Below are 26,377 nucleotides of genomic sequence, written 5' to 3' on the forward strand. Positions count from 1 at the left end.
AACTTCTTCTTGTACTTCTCCTCCAAGATGTTAAGGAATTACACCCTTAGAATAAAGGACCCTTAATCCTATTCCACAGAAACCTTTACATGTTAGTTGATTTTCTGAATATAGTAAATATTTTTCTGAAAGCTGATAACATTAAAAAAAAAAAATGAAATAAAACCCAGGTTCTTTTGGCTGAGTTTTTTTGGTTTCTTTTTTTTTTTTTATTTTTTTGGTTTTTTTTGGGGGGGGGGGTGTTTATTGTTTTTGTTTTGGGTTTTTTTTCATATATGAGAAGGGATTAATGAGACAATTAGAGCCATAGGAACAATGACATTAGATATGTTTTTCTTAAAAAAACTCTGAAAGCATGGAAACTTTTCTGCCAGTAAAGATGTGAAAATTCCAGGTAGCAGAGAATTTCATAGTTTCAGTAAAAGCATTTTGAGTATGTAGAAACCAGCCTAATTGCTTGCAATAAAGCAGCACTGCTTCAGGTGAAAGCTGAACCTGCGTTCCTGGATTATCTGATGTGTATTATCAAGAAGTGTTCCTCATATGTTGGAGGAAATATGAACTCAGTGCTATTAAATAGCCTGGAATAAAGCAAGCTTCTGCCAGTCATAGCTTGCTTGTTGCAAAGTGTAATACAGAGGAGAAACTTATGTAGAAAGAATCATTACAAACCATCTCTCCATCTGAGTTTTGGGTGTTGAAACAGCTGACTGGTAACAGAGAGTTTGCTTCTGTACTTGGAAGCAGACAGAAATGCACAATGACCCCAGGTAAAGAAGACTCTCATTAACAATATTATTGGGAACAAAATCAGCTTTTTGTAAATTATGTTTCCAATTAAATTACTTGGACTTCGTGCAGGCTTAATTTAAAGCAATATCATCCTCTGTGCATTGTTTACATATTAAACTTCACAGACAGCTTTTTAATAAATTGAAAAAACAAGGGACTGAAGCAATAACAAAATCTAGGGAAGTCTGCCTCCCAGCGCTGAGTTATTTCTGCCTTGATTGTTTTTGTTGTCGTCTTTTTTTTTAAATTTGTTTGTTCTTTATTTGAACCTGAAGTATAGCTGAGGGTTATGTGCCTTGGAGGGTGGTTCTGTGTGCTTGAATTTCACTTCATTTTAGTTGGGTGCACACTCCTTTGGGCTGCTTTGTAAATACAAACCTCTGTGTATGTGTGTTTCTTCTTAATCTTGATGGCATTTGTTTTGTTCCGTTTGATCTTGGCATGCATATATATTAGCCCCTGGTAGAGATGAGTCACATCTGAGACATGGTACATGTGCAGTGCTGTTTATCAAGCAGTAATTTCAGACTTGATTTAAATATATTTCATTTAGCTTAAAGGTGTGTGCACCTTGAAGAACAGGCTTGACAAGATCTTGCAGTGTAAGTAGTAGCAAGGCAAATGTGATCTGTAAGGACTTTATAGCTCTGAATAGTTGTTGAAATGTTGCAGGGAACAGAAGAAAGATTTGGTAGAAGATGGAAAAATATGGAAGAGTATAGGGAAGAGAGAGAGTATAGATAAGGCAGTTGTCAAACAGGTTGCTTGAATCAGTCTTGAAAGGAAGGATATAAAGTCTTACTCTTTCATTCCTGTCCCTTAGCTAAGGCAAGTGCCAAGTGCTCCACCAACGGAGGAGCAAACCCAGGCATCAGCAGATGCTGGGTGGAGGAAAGCTGCTGGAAAGCAGCTGTGCTCAAAAAGGCCCTGGGGGTCCTGGTGGACAGCAAGTGGAGCCTGAGCCAGCAGTGTGCCCTTGGCACGAAGGAGGCAAGCGGCATCCTGGATGGAGATAGATGGAGAGTCGCCAGCAGGCTGAGGGTGCTGATCCTTCCCTGCTGCTCCGCACTGGGAATGCCACACCTGGAGTGCTGGGCCCGGTTCGGAGCTCCCCAGTACAAGAGAGACATGGAGATGACAGAGAGAGCTGAATGAAGGGCTGCTAAAGTGATCAGGTGACTGGAGCATGAGAGCTGGGACTGTTCAGCCTGTACAAGAGAAGTCTTGTGGGCTTCTCTTGTGGGGAGACACACGGATGGCAACACAACTTACCAGAGTGTGTAAATACTTGAAAGTGGGTGCAGAGATGGAGACAGGCTCTCTTCAGTGGCACTCAGGGGCAGGACCAGATGTAATGGGTGCAAACTGAAACACAGGAGGCTCCATCTGAACATCAGGAAAAGCTTTTCTACTGTAAGAATGACCCAGCATTGGAATAGGTTGTTCAGAAAGGTCATGGAGTGTCCATCCATGGACAGAGAAGCAGTTTGGACTCATCCAGGACAGAGTTCTATGGCTGGCCCAGTTTGAGCAGGGTAGCTGGACTAGACCTTCAGAGGTCACTTCCAACCTCAACCATTCTGATTTCCATTTCTAACATGGGCAGTTGTGAAATTAAAGAACAGATTTACTCTGAAGGTATCATGGACCTAGTACTGCAAAGTCACTTTGTACCACATAAATGCAAGTGATATTGTTCATTTGCCCTAGGGCGGCATGAAGTCTCTTCAGAGTATTTGTCAGTCTAGTTCTTGCAAATCATAAAAGGCAAGAGATCCCACACCATCCTTGGATATCTTGCTCCTTTGTTTGTCTGTTCTGTCACAACTTTTCCTAGTCTAAATCAGCTCAGCTGCAAGTTCAAACTTTACTGTTCCATACAGAACATCACTGATTGCTGTCCTCTTCACGAAGCACGTGAGTGTATTGAAGGAGCGAACACGGAGACTCTTGTGACTGGGCTGTGTTCTTAGATGGTAGCATTTTTGAGACAAACATCCAAGCAGCTTTGTTTTGGTTTTTTTCTGTATGAGCCACATTTGCTAAAACTATTGTCCTTGCAGTTCTCTCTTAGGTGCTTTCTCTTTTTCTGTCAGCAGTTTTAAACACAGTGCTCCAAACTGAGTATGGGATTCCAGTTGTGATTTGTTATTAGCACTGAGGAGCTGTAATTGCTTTCCAGAGACTTCACTGATAACCCTCCTAGGAGGGTAACACTCCTGCTGGAAATTGGACCTGCTTCTTTGGGCAACAGTCTAGTATTGACTACATGGAATTTTTAATCCATTGTGAGCACCCCATTCTCTCTGCTCTACTCTTTCTTGGTTTTATCTTCTTTGTATGGTATCTTATGTCTAATGGATTTTTTTTTTTTAAATATTGAAACTCTTTTGGTTGATGCTTTCTTTACTAGTGCTGCTTTGATTTTCTGGGTTTAATCTTTAAAAAAGAAATCTTGGTACAGAATTGTTTATTTTGGACACTTTCACCTAAGTTATTTGGCCTATGTCTTGATAACATCTATAAATTTAAAAAGCATACCTGTTCTGTCATTCAAGCCAACAACTAAAACTGTTGGAAAGAATAACATCCAGGAAATAACTTAAAATGTCCATCTCCTGGTTATTTAGCTGCTGTCTTGTGAGTACAGTTGATCAAGGATATGAGTCCCCACATAATTGTACTTTAGATTACATTTCTCTAACTTGTTTAGGAGTGTATTCAGGAAAATTTATGTTTTGAGAACACATTAAAATAGGCTGATACTTCACCTGTAGCTTTCCTTTCAATCTTTGGGTTAATTGCTCTGTTGGCATAGAATGGGGAAGGTTTGCCATTACATAACATGTGTCTTAGTCCTCTTCTCAGATGCATCTTCTGTACTTTGACTCTTAAGTGGGAGACCTGGATCCCTGTGGAAACCTTGGAAGTAACATGTCCTGTGAAAAGATTTGAAATGCCCTTGTCCACGGGAAAGGGAAAAAACAACAAAAGTAGTGAAACATGTCATATGAACTTCTCCTGTGAAGAGAAGCCAAGTATTTTACATTGAAAACTGAAATACTGAGAATTTGCACAAAGAGTTTGTTCTAACTGTAGAAAAAGAGCAGTCCTATTCTGATAGAGGCCACAAGCTGGAGAAAGTAACACAAGACTATTTGGCTTTTTATTTAAGTAGTAGGATTGAAGAAATTGTATAGAAACAGGGTCCTCGCTTATAAATGCATTTAACTTCATACTATTTGCATTTAATGTGAATTTGCTTGTTTTACCATTTTCTGGAGAAATCAACCACCCTCTAAGGTATACTGAGAAAAAATACATAAATTTAAAAAATATTTCTCTAGGACCTTTGTTCTAAGTGAATGTGGTACCTGAATTGTGTATCAGGATGATTTTTTTCTTTTTTTTTTTTTTAATGTGAATTTGCTTGCTAGCAATTAGTAGAGATTGAATCCAATACTGTGGAAGAGGTTATTTAAACTGCTTTCTTGGAGTGGGCTGCTTTGTATTTTGGGAGTTTTTGCCTTTGTATTTATCTCACTGAGGCACCACTGTGTTGTTATGAGGATTTATTTTGGATATTGCTCTTTTCCACTTCAGTGGTAACTTTTCTCATATAATGATTGGTTATGAAAGCAGTTTTGCTTTTCTGGTATTATATGTTGGCGAAAGAAAATAAATAGATGACTTTTCCATTTTAAAAGTAGAAGTTTTGGGGAAAAAAAAAACAGGCTCATGGAAAATTGGTTGGCATCAGCAGTGCAAAGCTTCTTTCTGACTGCAGCCTGCTTGACAGTGGGGCTGTGCAGATTCAGGGTCCCAGACCAGTCTGCACCTCTATGAGGAGAAAGCCATCTGGCATTTTTGAGGCTTGTGTTGCTGAGGTATAGTTATACCTGTATATAGCATGTGGATCCCTCCATTTGTAAGAGAGCAGAAAGATTCCTGCCTTGGCCCCTTCAGGACAGAAGTATAAACACAGTAAAACAGATTCTTCATGGCCTGTCTGCAAATCAAGATACCTCGTGAGTTGTTCATTGTTATTTTGAAATCTGTTATTCCAGCCTTCTGCAGAAAATGCAGTTTCTTCTTTCTACCAGAAAATGCCATCTACCACAGAGATCTCTGAGCATTGTTCTGCTGACTTCTGGTCAGTGCAGTATTTTTATCAGCCTTTCTACTCTTGTCAGAAAGGATCAGGAATTGAAAGAGTGCTCCTCCCTCTCCCAAGGGTGGAGAGATACTGTGGTCTCATGTGTATTTTGTTGCAACATGCTGACTGTTGCTTCTGTACTTTTCAATACAGAAATACTTTTAAAATATTGGAAATACCTTTCTATGCCTTCTTCTATCAGTGAATATAATTCTGATTTTTTCACAGAAAAGCCTTGAAGTATCTTAATGTTGAGAGGTATTTTCCTTCCCTCTTTGAATTCAGTTTCTTTTCTTTTGTGTCATGTTATATTTAGAGGCCATAATGAATTGTCATAAGATGATACTTTGTAGGCTACTGAACTGTAAAAGCCTGAAGTTATAAAACCATTTGGAATTCTCCAGTGGAAGAAAAAATGATGTGGTATATAAAGACAGAAAGTTGCTGTCCAAAGCTTGTGTCTTCATAGGAACTTGAAAAGGAAAATGCTTAGAACTAGAGGATATTCTTGTTGTTAGAGACCTTTCTAGATGCTTTTAGTTGGTAGTCATGTGGGTTGTTCCAAGCTCTTTCTCAAAGCAGAGTCAAAACTGAATTTAGACTTCTTATTTGAATTCAGACTGAGGGTATCATCTCGTCTTGAAAACAGTGATGAACATGCTACAACTTCTCTGGGCAACCCTAAGGTAAAAGGTTTTTAGGACATCTAATTGGAATCTTTTCTGTGTCAATTTGTGTCTCATTCTCTTACCAAGCATCTCAGTGGAGACCTTGGCTCTGTCTTTGCAGTTACTTCTGCTTAGCTCAGATTGCTCTTCTGTTTTCCAAACCTTCTTTTATCTGGGCCCAGCAATCCTAGCTCCTTTAGCCATTCTTCATGGGGAAGGTGCTGCCCTTTGCAGAACCCCTCCAGTTGTCAATGTCTTTCTTGTAACTTGTCCTAAAACTGGCTGCCTTCTCCCAGATGTGATCTAAGAAGCATCGAGAGAATAGTGAGTTCACTCAGTCTGCTTGTAATGCTCCTGTTGCTACAGTCCAGTGTGTTTGTTGCCTTCCTTGTTGCCAGGGCATGCTCCTGGTTTGCCTGAGCGTCAGCTCCTTTCCAGCTGAGCTGCTCCTTGCTAATCAGACCCCAGCCTGTACAGTGAGCTGCAGGGGGTTAGTCTGTCCCAGGCACAGAACTTTGCTTTTGCTCATGTTTGAATTTCATGAGAAATGTTCCTCTTGGCCCATTCTGCCAGCCTGTCTGGGTTGCTTTCAGGGGCTGCCCTGCACTTGAGTGTGACTAGACCCCTCAGCTCACTGTGTGCCAAAATCTCAGTGAGGATGGATTCTGGCTGAGGAACTCTACTTGGGGCTGCCCTTTAGGTATAGTGTGGATTGATAACTGCTGTCTTTTGAGCCAAATGATCCAGCCAGTGTTTCATCCACCTGGAGTCTCTGTGTGTTAACTATAGTATACTGACCTGGATTCAAGGGTACTGTCAGTTATGATGTTGAAAGCTCGTCAGTCAAAGTGAGCAACTTTGATTGCTCCATTCTCATTCACAGATTCAGTCACATCATCATAGTGGTCAATTGTGTTGATCAAGCAGATTTTTCCTTGGTAAATACATGCTGCTGTTTTTCTCCATCATCTGCTTTGCGTGCCCTATGATATTGTGGTTAATTCTTTCTGAAAACAACTAGAGGTCTCCTGCCCATTGTCATCACAGAGGCTTTCAGCCATCCAGACATCTGCTAAGAAGGCCTCAAAACTTTGGGCAGATGATGCTGGAGGTTCCTAGAAGTTGTAGCTGATGAATTCTTAGCAGATGGGGCTAATGCTGTGTTTGCCCTATTATGCAGCAAAGATGAAAGAGTCTGGTGGATCTTGAGTCATCATGAGATGACTGAGTTCAGGATCTGGAGAAAGCTGGGCAGTAAAATTAGGCCTGTGGATTGGATTTTTGCTTATCTGAGTATTTGTTAGATCAGAATCCCTGGGGGAGGTGTTTAACAAAGGACTTAGAAAAGGAAACTTAAAAATCTGAGCTGTTGGACAGCTCAAGAAAACACCATCTCATTTTCCAGGAATATCATGACTTTGAACAGAAAAAGCCCACTTGACTAAACAAGAGACTTCTTTATGAACAAAACCACAGAAAAAGAACGTGTAAGTGGAAACATGGACCAGCAACAAGAGTATGAAAGCATTACTCAGGTGTTTAAGGATGAAAAATGAAAGGCCAAAGCCCAGCAGAGTCAGGGCTAATGAAGATTAACAGGGAGAGTTTCTACATGTTTAGTAGTAGATAAGGGAAAAATTATGGGAAAAGGCTAATGGTATGCTCATCTGCAAAAAAACTATGGCAAAACTCTGAAAGTAATAGACTAGTCAGCCTTATTTCTATCCCTGGAAGGATCACGGCTTGTTTCCACATTGGTTAAGTTTGTAAATACATGACAAAGAATTAAGTTTGTAAATACATGACAATTATGCACACATAATTGTTTGCTTGTAACAAGAGTGTGCTTACTCAATCCCATTGCCCTCTGTGGCAAAATGGCTCTCTGTATGCACGACAGAAGTGTCACCTTCTGAGGTTACCAAGGTTTTGAATAATGCCACCAACTGCATTCACATTTAGAGGTCTAAGGAAGTATGGGCTGGATGAACAAGCTGCTTAATGGGTTGAAAATCAGCTGGACTATTATCAATAGCTCAGCATCCAGCTGGCAGCTGACAGAGTGCAGTATGCCAAGGGTTGGTTCTAGGGTCCATATTTTTCAATATGTAGTGATTTGGATGATGACATATATTTGCAAATTACACTAAATTAGTGGGAGTGGCTGACATGACATATGGCAAAACATAAATCCCAAGGGATCCTGAGAGACTAAACGCTTGGGCCATCAAAAGCTTCATGAAGTAGAACACGAAGGGCAAAGTGGTGCACCTGATGTTTAACAATACCATGAATCAGTACAGCTGGGAATGGGCTAAGTGGCAGCTCTGCTGAAAAGAACTGGGAATTATAGTTGAAAGCAAGTTAAATATTAACCAGTGTGCCATCATTGTCAATAAATCTGGTGCTATGCTACATTAGGAGTATGGCCAGGAGATTATGGGAAATCATTGCTGTTCGGTCCTTGGCACTGAGGATCCTCTACTAAGAACATTCCTTTTGGGCCAACTTAGAAAAGTAAATGTCAGGAAACTGCAGATGTTTCAGTGGATGGTGTCAGGGTGGTCTGCATGGCCTCCAAGGGGAGGCTGAGGGGAGTAAGCCTTGTCTGGTGTAGACTAAGTGAATAACAGTCTGCAACTATTTGAAGGGCAGTTAAAAAGATGATGGAGCCAAGCTTGTCTTGGTAGTGACAGATGATGTAACAAGACCAAAACCTGTTTACAGTGAACATTATGAAAACTTAATCCACTGGGAAGGTAGTGTAGCACTAGCGCAGGTTATCCAGAGAAGCCATGAGATCTCTTCCCATAAAAGTTTTCAGGAGCTGATAGATATCCATCCATCTAGCCTTATTGTTTTAATATGCAAGGTAAGGGATATATTGAAGCCTCCTGCCCTTTGATAGTTTCACATTATCTCATTTTGTTTTTCTTTTCTTTTTCTTGGGAGTGTGTATGTATAGATATGAAATCTCTCTGAATTCAGTGGAGATGCTTTAACATGCTCAAGCAGCAAGTTTTGGAGGTAATGTATGTACCTCCAGCATATAGGGAAAGAGATGGGAAAAGAAAGAACCACAGTTGTGTCCCTTTAAACAAGAACGCTTTGTTCAGCATTGGCAGCAGTAGTTTCTTGGGCTTTGTCCTAGGAAAGCATGGTAATATTTCAGACTTCAAGATCATAGTCTGCCTTTGCTTCCTATTGAGGGAGGGGAAGTCTAGGCAGAGTTTTACTAGGCAAGTTTTGTTGGTTTTTATTTTTATCTTTTTCATAATGATAAGACATTCACTCCTAGTAATGACAATCTAATAGAGCTTTTGGGAAACCCTTAGTAGGCTTTGTTGCTTCCAGTCAGCCTCTTGACTGAAATGGGGCTGAGAAAATGGGATCTTAAGTGTGCCTGGCTATCTTCATATGTCACCCATGCACACACTTTGACTACTTTGGGGAGCTGGGATTTTCTCGGAAGCAGTTTGCTCTTGAGCTCCTTGAGCATGACTAAATCAACATCTCTTCCACAAGGGCTTTCTCTGTCACTGTTGGATGGCAATTCAAGTTCAGCATAGCAGGAAGCAAGAAACTGCAAAGCACTAGAGAGCTTGAGAATTCTTAGGTATATTTAGCAATTCCTGTCTGTGGCTTCAAGAGTTAGTAAAGACTAGGTGTATTCACACCAAAAGGCTGAATTTACTCTGTGAGACTAAACATTGACTTGCTGCAGCAACATAGTCTAAGTCATGCTTGATATGTTTAATGTGAAATAATCCTCTATTCTCACTAGGACACCACTGATTATCCCCCTACCTTCATTGTAGTTGCTGCTTAATTGTTACCTTTCAGAAGTAGGATGCCATACCTCTACACCTGATTCTTGATATTGTGTCACCATGATATTTTATGAAAAATCCTTTGCTAGGATTTTTCCCCTCCTGAGAAGCTGAAGGCCTCAGGAAAGAAATGTAAACAATAACTATCTGCTGCTGTGGAATGCAACAGGCGCATCTGTGATTGGGGCATGTTGGTTGTTTCTAATTAATGGCCAATCACAGATGCAGCTGCATTTGACTCTGAGAGTTACAAGATTTTGTTATGCATTCTATTCTATTCTTATTCTTAGTAGCCTTCTGATGATCTTTTCTCTCTGTTCTTTTAGTATAGTTTTAATGTAGTATTTTAATATAATATATATCATAAGATAATAAATCAGCCTTCTGAGAAAATAGAGTCAAGCCTCGTGTCTCCACACATGGGGAGTTACCAACAATACTGTTGTCTGGAACTGACAGTAATTTTATAACAACATTTAAGTCTAGCTCTTCTGTAGTGGGCAGATGTGGTGAACTGGAAGCATAGTATCTGAGTGAGTTGCTCATGAGTTTGTGTTTGAAAGCTGTAGCATGGTAGTGGGTTGTGTGAGAGCTGTGCTTCCTTTCTCCTAATTTGAGGCAGTGGCGCTTCAGAGTTTGTTGCACAATTTTCTGGAGCTGTTTGTCTGGGCAGTGTGTTGCTTGGGCAATCCTGGGCTGTTGATGCAGGGCCTTTTGCCAACTAATTGCCCAACTCTTTTCCCTCCTGTACCTTGATTTTTGCATTGCAGTCAGTTCTCCAGTACAATTATTTACACATGCAATAATTTTGTTGGTTTTGGAAAAATTGTTTGTAAATATCTTTTCTGCTTAACTTTTCTAATGCCATCCACTTCCCCCTCTGGGCCCTCCAGTTTCAATATTTACATTTGTTTTTGTAATTGAAGAAGTTTTTAAGTAGCTTGAACTTAAAATAGCTATGTTGGGCAAAAAGTAAACAGAATGTCTCCTTACAAGTCTTGTAACTGTGCAAGTCCTGAAGATGAACATCTAGATCTTGTTAATGCTGCCCAACCAGGCATAATTAAGGGAGGGTTGTGCTGGGCATTGCAGGATCATGCAGCAAGATAAATTTATGACCTTAAACTGGTCTTATAAGGCTCAGTATGTATACCATCTAAAAGAGAATGGTGTTTGTTGTATTAATGCTGGTAATCTCTATGGGTTCCAGACTAGTAGGTGACCACCAGCTGGTCTCCTGTCTTTTTCCACATTGTCTCTTCTCAAGGTGGAATTTTTCAATTGTACCTCATACATTTCAAAATTTACGTCTCCTTCTGTGGTTCTTGTTCCTTCCTTTTCCATTTTATTGCTGTCTTCTCTTGACACCTCAATGCTACACATAGTTGCAGCCTTCTCTTTTTTCAGTCCAAGTCTTTCTCCTCTGCTTCACTACAATGACTTTCATCCTTTGGTTTCTGGATCAGTAGTGTATGAGATGTTAGATGTGCCCTCCTGGTATTGCATGCTTTCTCTGTCAGCTAACTCATATGCCTACCATGTTCAATACAGAAAAAACACTGCTTTTGTATTAATTTTGTGATATTATATGAAAAAAATATTACTTGACTCCACTAATCTCTACCCTGTCTGAAAACATCAAAATAAGATTTTGTCTGTTTATAGAGATGATACAAAATAATACAGGATCAATAGCTGGGCTGCTGTGCAGTACAAAAACACAGATGCATTCTAAAGCTATTGAGAAAAATTAAGATGTGATTTTAGTGCATGATAAAAGTATGGTATGTGACGTCTGTTCCATTATGTAGTGTTACATGTGCACCAGCTTGTTCTGACATGTAAATAACGCAGTTCTGGTTTCCTTGTGAAGCTTTGTAAATAGTGCAGCATACCTGCTGGTACCTTCCAAAGGGAGGAAGATGTTTGCAATTTTTGTAAATCCTCATGTCTAAGGACGATGTAAATAATATGAGTGAAAAACACCACTAAGTACATATTACACTAAGTTCTTATTCATCTTGGTGGGATATGTTCAGAACTACTTGTAGTTGCTTTGGGTTGGTTTTTTTTGTTTTGGTTTGGGTTTTTTTTGGTTTTCTTGTTTGTTGTTTTTGGGTTTTTTTTATTTCAAGCAATGTCTTTGGTTTGCCTTTTAAGCCCTTTTTAGTCCTTGCTGAGTCAGTCTCACTCTGCAGTCGAAAATGATATGTGTTTAACCTAGTTTTTAGTAATAAGACTCAACACCATAAGAAACTTTGCCATAGTAGTTCTAGCAGAGTTGTTCTGCTGTGGTTACCTTGCAGACTTCCTATTCTGAAATGGGTGCTGAGCTTACTGAAGTGCAGGAGTTACTCCAGAACAAATTGCTGGTGGCACAACTTCTTCATGAGGGAAGTGGAGTGTCAAGTTACCTTACTGACCATGAAAGCATCTGCCTGTATCCAGATGATAAACAAGCTGTAACCCGTCCCTTCATTTGTGTATTCCTTCCAGGATCCTGAAGACAGCTGGTGACTTTCTGGAAGATGATGTTTTAAGCATTACTTGTGTTGGTTTAAAGCAAATTGGTTAGATATGTATATTTCTGAAAATTATTGTTTGATCTTGTGTCCTGGGAACCAGATGTATTATGACAATGGATTTGTTTTTAAATGCTTGTTTTGAGTAGTTAAGCTTCCATTTTTCATGCAGTTGTACTTAACTAAGTAGGTGCTTCAGAGGAGAATAACAAAGATAATTGTTTGAGTTTGATGTCTACCCTAACCCTTGTGCTTTAAGCAAATCTTACAATTTAATACTCACCCTAGATCATGGTTTATCCTGAAAATTCAAAACTACCAACAGATTTAACAGTGATGAAAACTAGAAGACAGCTGGAACATAACTTGAGAAAATGCTTTGCTTCTAAATGCTGCATGTAAACAAAATGGCATTAATTCAGTATGAGTTACACACAATGTCAGAAAAGGCTTGTTACCAACAAACTGTCAATCTTATATCTGTTCATTTGCAGAAAGCTTAAATTGGGGGGTGGGGGGGGAAAGTGGGAACATTTATGACTCACATGGATTGGGAGATAATAAATCTAAACCTATGTTTACATTTAAAAAAACATAAGGCTTAAAAAATGTTTCAAACTGTTAAATATTTGTCATATTGTGGTTTGTAAATTTTGTGTCTTCATGATTCATTGGGGAAAATGAATTCACTGGGAGAATAGCTCAGGCTGAAGAAGGCCGGTTTCCAGCACATGAGATTTCACAGCCCCTGGATGTTGTGAAAATGAAGCTGGAAAGCATTTGGCATTGCTTGCAGGCAGGTGTGCACTCCCCGCTGACTCCCTGTGGCCCATGGAGTCTTGGCACTTCCCTTTGTGTGGAATGTCTGAGCTGAAAGGAGAGAGCTGTATTTTGTTGGTCGACTGTCCTTATCCGTAAATATATTACATCTGTTAAAAGGTTGGCTTCTAATTTAATGCCCGGAGTTATTGAATAACAAGTGTGGAATCATTTCCTCCTCTGAAAGTTGGGAGTGGGGAGGGAAGATGGGAGAGGCAGACAAAGGAGACAGCCTAGTTCTCAGAGAGTGAAAGAGTTTTTATGCCTTGTTGGGGACATGAGTTCAGTGATATTGTCACTAGAGAGAGTATTGCCTTTCAGTAATGATATGTATGGCAGATCTAAGATAACCTTGTCTTGAGCTAGTACAGCAAGACTCTCTACCCTCCCCCTGGAACCCTGGCTATTTTGAATTTCATACTGATGGCCCAGTAATCTGTATGTGATGTATGAGAAGTGTGCATACCAAGGTCAAGGCGGTGGAGTCTGCAAAAGGGCGTAAACATATGTATTGGATTTGTGTGGCAGGGTTTGGTAGCAGGGAGGCTGCAGGGATGGCTTCTGTGAGAAGATTCAGAAGCTGGCCTCATGTCAGATGGAGCCAGTTCCAGCAAGTTTCAAGATGGAGTTGCCACTGGCTAAATCTGAGTCCATCAGCAATGCTGGACCACCTCTGTGGCGAAAAAAGCCCTGCACAGCAGCTGTGACAGGAGCTAGAAAACCATGAAAGAAACAGCCCTGCAGACACCAAGGTCACTGGAGGAGGAGGGACAGGAGGTGCTTCAGCGCTGGAGCACAAACTCCCCTGCAGCCTGTGGTGAAGAGCAGGTTGAGGCAGGCCCATGGCACTCGTGCAGCCCATGGAGGCCCACGGGGGAGCAGAGATCCACCTTCAGTCCATGGAGGACCTAAAGCAGGAGCAGATAGATATCCAAAGGAGACTGTGCCCCTATGGAGAGAGGAGCCCATGCTGGAGCAGGCTGGGGACACACTGGAGCAGTCTGTTCCTGAAAGACTGCTCTATGGAATGGTCCTATGCTGGAGCCAGTCCTGAGGAACTGTAGACCGTGAGAAGATTGCACTCTGGAGAAACCAGTGAAGGACTGTATCCCATGGGGTTGGATCCTGTCCTGAAACAGAGGAAGGAAGGAGCAATGGAAGAGGAGGAAGCAGCAGTGAAGAGGCACTACCCATTTTCCCCAGAGCCACTCCGTGAGGGAGAAGGTAGAAGAGTCTGGGGTGAAGTTAAGCCTGGGAAGAAAGTGGGGGGGAAAGTTTGTTTAGTTCTGGTTTTATGTCTCACTATCCCGCTGTTATTAATTAGCAATAAGATAACTTAATCTTCTTCAAGTTGAATTTGTTTTGCCCATCTAAGGAGTGATCTTTATGTACTTCTGTCAACCTGACAGGATATATGACCCAGCCTTGTAACACTGTTGTAGCTCTTCCCTGATCTCTGGCTTGGCAGTGTCCCTGGCTACTGCCTTCACACGGGTCACCTGCACACCCCAGCTTGGTGTCTTCTGAAAAGTGATGTGTTCCATCTCTTCCTCCATATGATAGATGCAGGTGTTGAACAGGATAGGTTCCTGGATAGATGCCTTAGGGAATTCCTGTTACAGCATGTCTCCAGGTAGTGTTCAAGCCACTAGCCACTTCCCTTTGAGACCAGTGATCTAGACATCAATAATCGACCTATCTAGACTGTAGTGCCCCAGTGTGGATGTGGGGATGTTGTGGGAGACCATGCTGAAGACCCAACAATCGAGATAAACAACTTTTGTTGGTCTCTCATCCAAGATGATGAAAAGGCATAATTAAAGATCTTCAGTGTGCGTGATTGGTGAGTGAGCATTCAGCTTATCACTCTCTTCATCTAAATTGTTTGTTTTCCCTCAACATATGGTATTTTCAATACAGGGAGATGAAAGACTAGTCTCTCTTAGTCTACAGACTCTCTGGCTGTATCAACAGTCATATGTGCTTTGTTGCACAGCCTGAATAAACTTCACGACATGTTGTCTCTTTCAGAATCGGCACAGCTGAACAAGTGAGTTGACACTTGTTCTTCCTGCATCATCAGTGTGGTGTTGTATTTGGTTGCACTTAAAGGCTCTGCTGGTTACATACATATGACTTTGAAGTCATCTGAGTTGCTGGTGTCATCTAAAAGCTGTCAGGCAACAAAGTTTTCCCTACAGCCAGATTTTGGCTCGCAGAACTTTGCTCCAACAGAAAAGCCTGAGTTTGCTCTTGACTCTGTCCAAGTCTGTAAGTCTGGTAATGAGAAACATTGTTCATATTAATAACGTCTCCAGGGCAGTGATGGATTCCCCAACATTGGAAACTTTTAAGATTGACCTGGATAGGGTACTGGGCCATTTTGTCTAGAATGTGCTTTTGCCAAGGAAAAAGCATGTTCTAGATGACCCTTGAGGTCCCTTCCAACCTGGTATGCTATGATTCTATGATTACTGGTAGAAAACAGAATTAGGGCAGCAAAATGTGATCCTCCAGGGACTTAGTGACTTTTCAGACCATCAGAATATTTGGTATTAATGCTGATAGTTTAAGTTCTGTTGGATATTTAATTGAAGTATTGCATGTTTGTGGGAGTTCTCTGCTCTTGCGTTCACTTTCATTGTGAAATAAAATTCTTCTGAGACAAAGGGACTGTTACCAATTTTGTTGGCTTTATAAATGAAGGTTTTTGTTGTTGTCTGCAAAGAACTGGTGATACAGTCTTTGCTGGAGCCATCAAAGAGTGGTTTCATTTTTAAGTAGTTTGTTATCCCTCCAACTAAAGCCCATTCTGTGAAGTGGCTTTGTGTTGCAGTGACTTTTGGATATGGACTTTGTTGTATTCATACTATAAGGTCTTAGTGACATTTTTTTCCCTGAAATAAAAAAATTACAAACTTTCACTTAAAATTTAAGTTTTTATTTTAAACATCTGAGGTGGTAGCAGTTCAGCCATTTGTGACTGGCCAGTTTGGAGTCTCAGGTCTGATCTATCTTGAGTCAGACTCTAAGAAAAAAAAATTTGCAAAAGTTGTCAAGCAGAGCAAAACTTATGTTGAGGTAAAATGCCCAGGTGAAACAACCAGCCACAAGGAACGCACCATCAGCCTGTCACAGAGAACTGGGAGTGTCACCAGTTTAATGAGTTCTGCTGAATCTTTGGCAGACATTACAGCAATAGCAAAGTTTCCCTACGTTTGTGTGGTGGTCTGAATTAAAAATACAAGGTCCTATTGCGATGTTGTTAATAAACATGGATAATAAGCCAGTTGATAAGCTGATACTATATTTTTTTACTCCTTTATGCTGCTTGGGTTTAATTTCCCTGAGACTTTTTTTTAAAATTCTATTTCCTCTTGCCATGCAAATGTCCGGAATTCATTTTATGGCACGGAGCAGGCAGGGTAGCTGACTCTGAAAGCAAAGGACAAAACTCAAACCTTCCTGCAGACTGCTAAAAGCTGCAGCTTGCTCCAAATGGATTTTCAAATCAAACCATATGTGGGGCAGCTTTCTGGCTGTTGCAGGTCTCTCTGGAATGTATGTACATACACCTTTGATCATGTGTTTTCATCTGTATTTTTGCCTTAAAATTTCTGAAGGCTGTCTTTTAAACTACATCCAGAGGACATGCTGGCACACAACACTCCCTCCAAGTAGGCAGCAAAAACTGCAGCATGCAGGGAACTGACAGGAAAGAAGCCTGACACTTGTGCAGATTAGTGGTTCTTCTTTTCTCACTTCTTCAAAAACATCACTTTTCCAGATTCTGAGGAATACTGTGCTTTTCTGCATACTGACTCTGGGGTCAGAGATTCTGTTTATAATGAGAACTTTTATCTTCAGAGCATCTTACCTAACTCGATTGGATGATCTGTTGATTGGCATGAAATATTAACAAATAATTTTTGGCTAAAACCCAGTGTTTCTGCTCCTCATATTACCACTTCAGAACTTCTAAGTTTATTCAGTAAAAACCCCCAGACATGAGTCCTTGTTCATCTTTTAGAATGAAGATAAACAGAACGTTGTACTGCCATGCCTATTTCAGTACAATAAGGTGTTCACTTGTCCTTCAGATCTGAATATTTATAAGACAGTGAGAAGTTAAATACTATAGTATGATGAGAATTTATCTTGTAATTGGTTTTAACTGAGTAGTAGCATCGTCTGAGAGAGGTGTTTTCTATTAACTTGAACTGCTGTTTATTCTTTATTATAGTTGTTCTAATTAAGTTTTTTGAATAAGAGCCACATGGTTTTTCATCTTATTCTGTCTTTCTTGAAAGTAAATGTAATTTGTAGTGATTGTCTTTAATTGCATATACTTGTCTAATTATGTTTGTGTTTAAAAATAATTGTCTTCCTTGCTGGCCACTAAATGAAATACTTTTACTGGCAAACTTCCCTGATCTTCCTCTGTTTTTAAATCTGCTGATTTTAAACCTGCAGTTTAAGAGGGTTTACTGATTTTTCTGAATCTCTGGATTTTTGGGTCTCTTCAGAGAGAAGCAAATAATTGAGGTTGATTCTTTGGAGAAGACTGTGACTTAGTGTATGAAAGAACAAAGAGTGAAGAGTATTGAAGTCAGTTGGCTGTCTGAATAAACAACTTCAAAAAGAGTTTCTTTGCATTTTTAAATCCATAGAGCTTCTGAGGAGAAGACCACATTAGAGCTTCATCCTCAAGTTCCAAACTCCCTTTTTGGGCACTGTTTCTATTTCACATCTTTGAACTTGTTTTACTGGCTGTAACTGTCAGGGTCATTAATAATAAATATGATTTGTATGGAAGGTTTAGCACATTATAGGGTAATTAATATAGGCAATTAATTCTAATGCTACCATGCATGTGGAATTAATTTTGTGCTATGAAAAGTGCCACAAATAGTATATGCTATTTAAGTTTAAAAAAAGACATAGAAATAATTGACTGTGAATTATGTGAGCATTAACAGTGTGCAAGTTTATGCTGGAGGAGAGGATTGGTTCTAAGGAACTTTTTGTTTTATCCAGACATATAAGTAAATTCATGCAGCATACATGATGTGATACTGCTAAAGGAATCTGCACCTTTTTGCTTTTACAGGTCAGCACCTTGTGGTGGGGATTCTGTTCTACACACCCAAAAGTGACAATATTTAAGGCATTATGTAAGATAACAGTTCCTAGAGCAGCTGTCCTAGGTTTTGCCTTCCAGCCACAGCACAGCTTTGTGGCCTCCTCCTTGCCTGGATACCAGTGTCAGGAAGCAGCTTTTGGCATAGCAGGCCCACGACAGGCTGGGCTGTGTGGTCGTTTGGGTGGGGAGGGGGTTTGAAAGTGCTGTTAGCTTGAATTAGTAGTGATGTTTAACTGATGTAGCTTCCCCCTGTAGCCAGTTCTTTACAAGGCATTCAGCTGCCCTGACAGACCTCTTGGGTAGGAGTCAGGAACAGAACCTGTGACTTGTCTGGCTTGGAGAGTGGGAGCCCTGCAGACTTAATTTTTGTCAAGTACAACTTCTTGTATTGCTTGTGTGTCTGACTGGCCATTACTGCTGGTCTGAGCTACATTTATGCTGAAGCAAGGTTGCCAGTAGAACCTTATAGGTAAACTACTTTATTGTAGACAGTCATAAATGTGTCCTATTTAAAAACAAGTTAAAAAAATTGGAAATAGTTGAGTCAGGCACCCATACATGTGAATTGTATATGAAGGATGTGTCTATATGGAAAATTCTGTTTGTGCAATTGCATTTGTTTAAAACTATTGAATGCTCCTGGAGCATTCAAATGCAGGTGTATAAGAAAGCAAAGATGTCATTCGAAACTTTGGTACTGCATTAGCATAAGAAAGTGCAGAGTCTTTCCTAAACTCTCCCAGGAGCTCTTCTGACAGCACTTGCCTATTTCTCCTTGTTCTTTTTAATGTCATCTTATGCCAGTGTTCCATGTTATTTCTCAAATACAGTTTAAAGTCATGGCCTAGAATTTTCTGTAGCTCTCCAGAAAAATGGCACCTCTATCCCATCGTGATTTGTGCAGGAGGGCAATGGGCAAGGGCAGCCTAAAGCATAGCGTTGTGTCGTGTTTGATGGCATCATCTCAAAGCGGTGGCTTCCACTTCAATGCCCGTAGCTTAGCTTTATTACATAATACCTCTTCCTCTGGGAATGCAGAACTGTAAATTTTATTTTGAGTGAAGTGATGTAGGTTAAGGAGTCTCGGCATAGGTTTTTGTTCTCCTTATCCTAGCTGCTTCGTTTTTCCTCCACTTTGTGTATGAGGGGCATGTAATATTTCAAGTGGGTCAGGAGAGGGAGCTGGCATTCTAGGGGTGAAAAAGAATCTTCTTTACATACAAGTAACCCTTTTAAAAATGGTGCCTCTGAATGTATAATTGTGATGGGGTAGCCTGTCTGTTCCTGAAATAACAGGAGTCCAGACTGACTTCCAGAACATAAAGTTGCAAGTAAGATTTTTTTTTTTTTACTGCTTTGTTCTGTCGCTGATGGTTGCTTTTATCTGTTGCCTGAGGATCCCTTTTAGAAGTGCTGACAGTGCTTTTCTTTTGGGAAGAGATCTGTGTTGCCAGTAGTACATGTAGGTGATAGGGACAATGAGCAGAACCTCACCCTCATCTGAGTCCAATAAAATAAAAATGTCACTGTTGGTAATAATGTTGACAATAGTAATTGCACGCATAGGGCACCCACCATGGTAGTACCTGCCTGCCCTTCCTGTGACTTTTGGAGAGATTAAAGGCTTTTCAAAGGCAGCGTGCCCTTTAGATGAGTGATGGAAATGTAAAATTGCCCTGCATAAGGGTTTCCCCACTGCAGTGGGTTAGCCTTAGCCATCCTACCCAGCCTAGCCAGGCTTCTACCCAGCCCCTCATTCAGTCTGCAGGATGGGGGTAGAAAATATGGAGAAAAAAATGAGAATTAAAAGGCTTGTGGGTCAAAATGAAGCTCACTCTTTCCCTAACTCAAATCCACTCCTTCACTCCTAACTTCTGTAGCCCCCCCACCAGTGGGTCTGCTGTGGAGATGACTGAAACCAGCTGTGTCCAGCCTGAGACAGCCACATCTTCTTTGAAAAAAAATAAGCAATTGGTGAAAATATCCCTTCCAGATAATGTAGGTCTCGAGACATGACAGTTTCTTGCTCCTTTTTTCAGCAGCAAAAGAGGCTTCTGAGCCTCTGGATATGCTACTAGAATCAGTTTTTGAAGGGCTATACTGTAAGACTCAGATAGCAAAAGTGCCTATTTCGAAAACAACTGTGCAAAACCAGCTTTCAGAAAAAGTTAGCATTGTTCAGATCATTGTATAAGTTTGATTCACTTGTCCAGTTGAGATAGAGACAGAATGTGATTGAGAGGTGGGGAAGGAAGTGACTGCAAGCAGGGATGTGTGAAGTGGCAGAGGAAACCTTATACTCTCCTTTCAAATCTCACCTGACTTTCCTGGATCTGCTTTATGTTTGTGTTACTGTACATAGGAATCTCCCCAGTGAGAGGTTCCTGGCAGGGCTTTGGACTCTTTAGAGATTGTTTCCATCTAAGGTAATTCCTTCTCTGCTCCTTTGTCTGTATGTTCTCTATAATGCTGTGCTGCCAATTCAATCTTTGATTCATCTTAATGAGTTTGTACTTTATGAATAATGAAAAATCTTTTCTTTCCTCCTATTGCAGAGCTTGAAAATAGCATATTATGCTTCTCTACCCTTAGTTCTTAGTAGTTTGGGTTTCTTGGTTTTGTTTGCTTTGTTTATTTGTTTTTATTGTTACTTTTTTGTTGTTGGACCATTTTAAAATTTGTTTGTATTATTTTTTATTGAGAAGCGACTGCCCTTACATAATAGGTAGAAAACATAAGCCAGTGCAAGAGACTTTTCCAATGTCACACTGGCATGGTAAATGTACTAGAAGCCCAGTGCCATTTGGGTTTATGCATTGACTTGGTACATATAAAATAGAGTGATCTATTTATTTGTCCTTGTTCAGGCTTCTCCTCCAGTGAACGCTGATTCTTCTTGTCAGTAGCTGGTGGAGAGATGAAAGTCTGGCTGCTGGTAAGAAATGCTGCTGTGCAGCAATAGTGAGATTTACTATACCCACTCTTAGGGAATTTTTTTTCCTTAATGACTGTTTGCAAATTCTCATTGGCATCTTGGCTGCAGGAACCCGGCTCACTTGCACTGTCTGCCAACCTGCCCACTGAGAGAATATTCTGAAGTGGTTGTGTGCTTCTCTAAGGTTCCCTCCACCCCCTAGATGGGATGTGACTTGTGACAGTCCTAGCTTTGGAGACTTTTATCATAGACTTAGAGAGTAATTTGAAGGAAGCAGCTTGGTCTGTTGGTTTGGTTTATTATTTGTGGGAATTTGGGTTCCTTTTGCTTTGGTGTTTTTGTCATTTTTCAAGGGGTTCTTTAACTTTGGTTCTGAGCCGCTTCAGCTCAGGAAATAGCAATTCTTAGTTTAGGGCCTTGACAGAAATGACTGGGAGCAAAATGTTTGTTCTTTCAAGGTTATAATAAGTAAATACCATTAATGGGATGTTTTTGTCTACTGATGAAGGGCTGAGGGCTTGTTGGTGTGTGTGTGTATGCATTTGGCATTTTTTGTTGGTTTTGGTTTTTTATGCAGGGGGAAGTTAAGGAGATTTTCACTCTTACTTTCAGCTAATTTCTCAAAGGAACTAAACTGAATTTTGTTCTCCTTCAGATAAAAGTTCACATGCGTCATCACTTGCATTTTCTTCTGGGCACATTCAGCAAAGCTGCTTGTTTCTATGGTCTGTACTACATTTAAACATCATTTGCATGCAGTAGCAGGCTCTGAAGCAGTACTGGTGCTATTGCCATGACAGGGTGAGAGGCTTAATGGTTATTTGAACAGTGTCACATTTTCAAGTGAGTTTGTAGCCAGAACTGAAAATTTAAGTCAATGGTTGGCTGATAAGAAAATAACCTGACATCTTCATTGCATCTTGAGCAAGTTAGCCAGCCTCATGGAAGTATGATGTGTTAGTAAATAACTTGCTGTTCTTCAATTAGCACTGATTTTATGAAAATAAAGTAGTATTTTATTGCATGATTTCAAGCAAAAAAAATTCAACTCTTTTTCCACTCTTCCGAATGTGCTCATTAGGCCACCAGAGGAGGGTGGGACAGGCACCAAGGTCACGGCTGGTTCGCAGTGTGCCCTCTGCCAGTGTCCTCTCTGGATGGCAGAGTGCAAACTGGAATTTGAAAACAAGCAGCTGACTTTGACAATACTGCCTGTAGCAGCACTACTGGGACAGATAACACGGTTTTCAGTGCAGCTTTTGCAAGCCCAGCCATGGCCAACAACATGTACTGGGCTGAAGCTGTTGGATACCCTGGGTTTATAAGAATGTAGAGCAGTTGCATTTTTGTGCTTAAAATTATGGAAATAGTTCTGGCTTTCAGTACAGCTGAGTGTGTTTGAGAAACTGAAGGCTTGATTATCCAGAAGAAAGCACGTTAAAGGACAGATGATAACTGAGCACCAGGAGTCAAGGCTAATTAGGAGCACAGATGGCTTTTATGCATGTTAGCCTGTCTGAGACACTTGGAGACAGCACTGCCGGTGACTGCTAAAAGGCAAAGCAAATTCTCACTGCTAAGCAGTATGGCCAACAGCTAAAGCCTTAAGTTTTAAAATGAGCTTTAGGTTTGAAAATTGAGTTAATAATAGTTCAGGTGTAAGAGGACTGAGCAGACCATATTGAGCTACTCTTGTTTTCAGGAGATGCCAAGGAGAGGAAATGCTGGTGCCATCAGAGCAGGTCAGTATCAGGCCTGTGGAGATAAGACTTGCTAGCTGCAAAGGTGCCCTTTAGAATTTACTAGAAGCTCAGACCTGGAGTCACTGACCATCAGACCATAGCAGCCTGCTCTGAAAAAATATTTAACATATTGCACAATACATAATCATAATAATACAATTCAAAACAGAAACTAAGCCTGCCCTACCTACCCATTGTTGTTGCTACTCACTATTCAGTTTGAGATGCACTGGCTTTGATTGGAAAGTTAATTTGCTTTGACTTTTCTCTTGGTGATAGCTTCTTTTCCTTAATTTTGGTTGTCATTTTGTCAGCTGGCAGACTGTTTCATGTACCTCTTGGCCTATTTGACAGGTTGTTTTCCCAAGCAGTGCTTCAACTGTTTCTGAAATCTGTTAATAGTTTGTTTGTAGCCCTGTAGTCTGAGCTCTCTAATATGACTCAAGAATTTCAGCCTCTCCACTTGGGTTCAAGTAACTGCACTTGGGTTTGGGGAAAGTGTGGACAGAAGCTCTCCAGCTCTGCTTGTATGTGCTCTGAGAGTGATCAATGGCATCCTTGCACTGTATCTGCACTAAAATTGGACTTTTCTGGCATGTATGTCCAATTTTTGTGCCCTTTGGCAAAAACCTTTCAAACAGCTATGGAATAGCTAAGATCAACACTAATGAGCTTGTTTAGACTAGTTGGTGTAAAATGTCCCTGGCTGATCAATTTTCTCTTTCCTTCATGTCTACCAGAAGCACATTAAAATCTCTTGCCTATTTCCATGTCAAGTCTGGAAGAGTTTCTAATTAGAGAAGTTAATCTTTGTTTTGTCATGTTTTAGCTGACAAGAATTTCCATAGATTCCTTGAGACTGGGAACTCTCTGGCAGCTGAAAATGTAGCCTACTTGAAATGTGGGCCATGCATACAGCACCTTGTCACTGCAAGGTGCTGTATGCCCATCCCAATTGGGGTCCTTGTAGGATATTGCAGTGAGTCCTCATTTAACATAAGAATTCTCTCTGAATGTGATTCATGATCCCAGGGAAGATAATATGAGGCTTTATTTGACAGTGGCTTTAATGAAACAGTGGACAAAGCTCGCATAACTGTTAGGTGGAACAGGGACAAGTGACATGAGATACTTTTTTTTTTTCCTTTCTCTCAGTGATTGCTCATTATCAGGGAGGTTCCCAGTCTGCAAGTGTAATTCAGTCTTTGTGTTTCATCAAGTGCCTGCCTCATGCTAGTTCAGTTTTGCCTTAGGTTGCAGCTGTAGTTTTGTTTGTAAGATGAACATTTAATGCCCACCCTCCCAGTGCTTGCCTGTGAGGTTTCATGGTGCTCACACAAGTTCTTCTGAGTTCCAAGGAACACTGGCAGTGCTTTAATTGATGTTTCAAACCAAAACAAAAAAACACAAACAAAAACTCACAAACCAAAAAGAAACTCTACCAAAACAGAAAGCAAAGACAAGAAAAAAACAGCAAAACCAAAAACCCAACAGAAACAAACAAAAAACCCCAAGTCAACACAAGATTTTGCAACTTCTCTTACATCACTGTTCCCAATAATAGTAACTTCCATACCAACAAAATAGTGACTCTATATAATAGTATATGCATACTGTTTGTTGCCATGTACTTCATTTTGTGAGATATGTTATGCAGACCATTTACATCTGATACTTCTGAACCATCTGTCTAGTAAGGTATGACTGTAACATATTTTTAGTTTATGGTTGGGGTTTTTAGCTGTGTCTTCAGAAAATAAGCACAAGTCAAAGGTCTGTAGAGAGAGTATGATTTATTGAATTCCAGATTATTAGATCTACTATGAAAATTTTACAGTACGAAATAATTTTCTTGTCTTTATATGGTACCAGATTTTGAAAGGGGAAACTTGTCCTTTAGCTACTGTTGGTTTTTTTCTAGAAGTAGGGGAGAAGAAAAAGACGATGAAAATAAAAATTTCTTTGCTTTTGAGACCACTATCATGCATATGCAATGCCTAAGGAAAGAGCCTTCTATTTTGACTATTCCACCTGTTTCATTCGGTGCGCATTAATTTATCAGTCCACAATCTGACCTGCTGGATTGTCAGCCAGTGATGAGGCAGAATAAGGAACAGGTAATCCTTTACTGCTAGTAAAGAATCAGTCGCTTTTATCTCCCCCTGTAGTGCAACATCTCAAAGAAAGTTTTTGGTCAGCAATATGCCAGCTGCAGCAGCTTTGTCATTTAAGGGGTACAAGTTGCTGGGAAAGCTCATTTGGTGACAAATTAAATGTTACAATCTCCTGGAAGCTGTGTATGTAATACTGCGTTTTATGGTCTAGCTGTGCAGTGCAGAGCTATTCTGCATGTAACACATGTTAAACATTAACCACTGCTTGGATACAGAAGGTGGAGTGTGCTCTCTCTGGTTTCTATTGGGTGTGTGGCAGTGGAAGATAAACATATACTGGTAGTTAATGCCATAAAGCAAGCAACCACGAGCAGAGTAGGGCATCAAGTGCATTTTTCCTATGTTCTGAATTTTTCATGTTCTGCTGTTTCTCTTTTTATTGCTTTTGAGGGTTTTCTCCTCCCTCACTTAAGCAAAATCTGTTTAGATTTTGTTGAGCTTTGGTTTGGCTTCTTTTAACAAGTGCTGATTTTACTCCATATAAGAAAATATCTTCTGGATACTTTTTGTTCAGTTTATAACAATTGCTGTACAAGTAAAGATGATGACATCTTAGCAATGTACTGTTTGAAGAAGCCATTGTATTCTCATCTACTTTTAATAGAATGTTGAACTTCGGTTAATAATGTCTATTATCCTCCTCTTGCCCCCTTCAAAATAATGAAACAGTATCTTACAATGACAGTTTAATGTTGGCATAAAGCTTTTATGAAGCTTTAATTCCACTCTTGAAATTTGATATGATTCAATTTCTGTGCTTCTGTTATGTTAGTTAAAAAACCCTAAAAAATACAACTTAAATAAAATTTTCTGCCTATTCCTGAGCTTGCTTGACTTTCTTGGAAAAACAGAGGTTTTTACTCTGTTATCTTAAACTCCTTATCTTGTCTGTTACTGAAGAAAACTGATGTTATGCAGTCTAGAACCCTGAACAGGAGTTCTGCATGTTATGATTGATGGTGCCTTTGTGCAGAAGACCAAACTAAAGGAACTGAATGCTTAACTGTGAATTTTGGGGTAAAGTGGAAATGCATAATATGTTAGTTTTAAAAAATAATTTTTTTAAAAAAAATTCTTAAAGTTGTAAGAGGGACAGCAGTCACAAAGGTGGATCCTGATCAGTACTTCCCTGTAAAAAGTACAGCTCTAGCTTCAGTCTCTTACTCAGATTTATGATCATCTTGTATTTTTGGCCAAGGGGTGATTTTGCTCAAGAACTTGAAAACTTTCTTTTCCAAGTAGCTCAACAGAAAAAAAAAAAAAAAAAAAAAAAAAAAAAAAAAAAAAACTTTATTTTCCAAGTAGCTCAACAAAAAAAAAAAAAAAAATTGGTTTGTTATTGCCTTTTCCTTCAGCCTATCTATAATCTTCAAACTTTGATTTTCTTGTGTTGAAGATTGAGTACCTAAATTCTTGCCTTAACCTCAAAACAAGTACCCAGGCCAATGCAGCCTACCTTTAAGAATCTGCTAAGTTTTCTACCCTTACCTGTAGGCCATAATTGGGGTTTTAGTTGTTAACTTTTATTTCCGTGCCTGCACGTTTCAGACGGCGTGCCAAGTAAGATATACAGCTTTTTTGGTCCTTGTTTGTTTC

General features: G+C 40.0%; 1 protein-coding gene across 1 annotated transcript in view; it reads left to right on the forward strand.

Annotated features, from left to right (window-relative positions):
- Window positions 1-760: 760 nt before the first annotated feature.
- Window positions 761-26,377, forward strand: part of EPB41L4B (erythrocyte membrane protein band 4.1 like 4B) — a 139,175-nt gene continuing 113,558 nt past the window's right edge. The window contains exons 1-3 of the mRNA XM_041483197.1: window positions 761-770; window positions 1,616-1,833; window positions 26,276-26,341. Of these exons, the coding sequence (XP_041339131.1) occupies window positions 761-770; window positions 1,616-1,833; window positions 26,276-26,341 (294 nt within the window). The remainder of the gene's footprint in view (window positions 771-1,615; window positions 1,834-26,275; window positions 26,342-26,377) is intronic.

The sequence above is a fragment of the Pyrgilauda ruficollis genome, unplaced genomic scaffold (assembly GCF_017590135.1).
Source record: "Pyrgilauda ruficollis isolate IOZ18807 unplaced genomic scaffold, ASM1759013v1 scaffold116, whole genome shotgun sequence".
Taxonomy (NCBI): domain Eukaryota; kingdom Metazoa; phylum Chordata; class Aves; order Passeriformes; family Passeridae; genus Pyrgilauda; species Pyrgilauda ruficollis.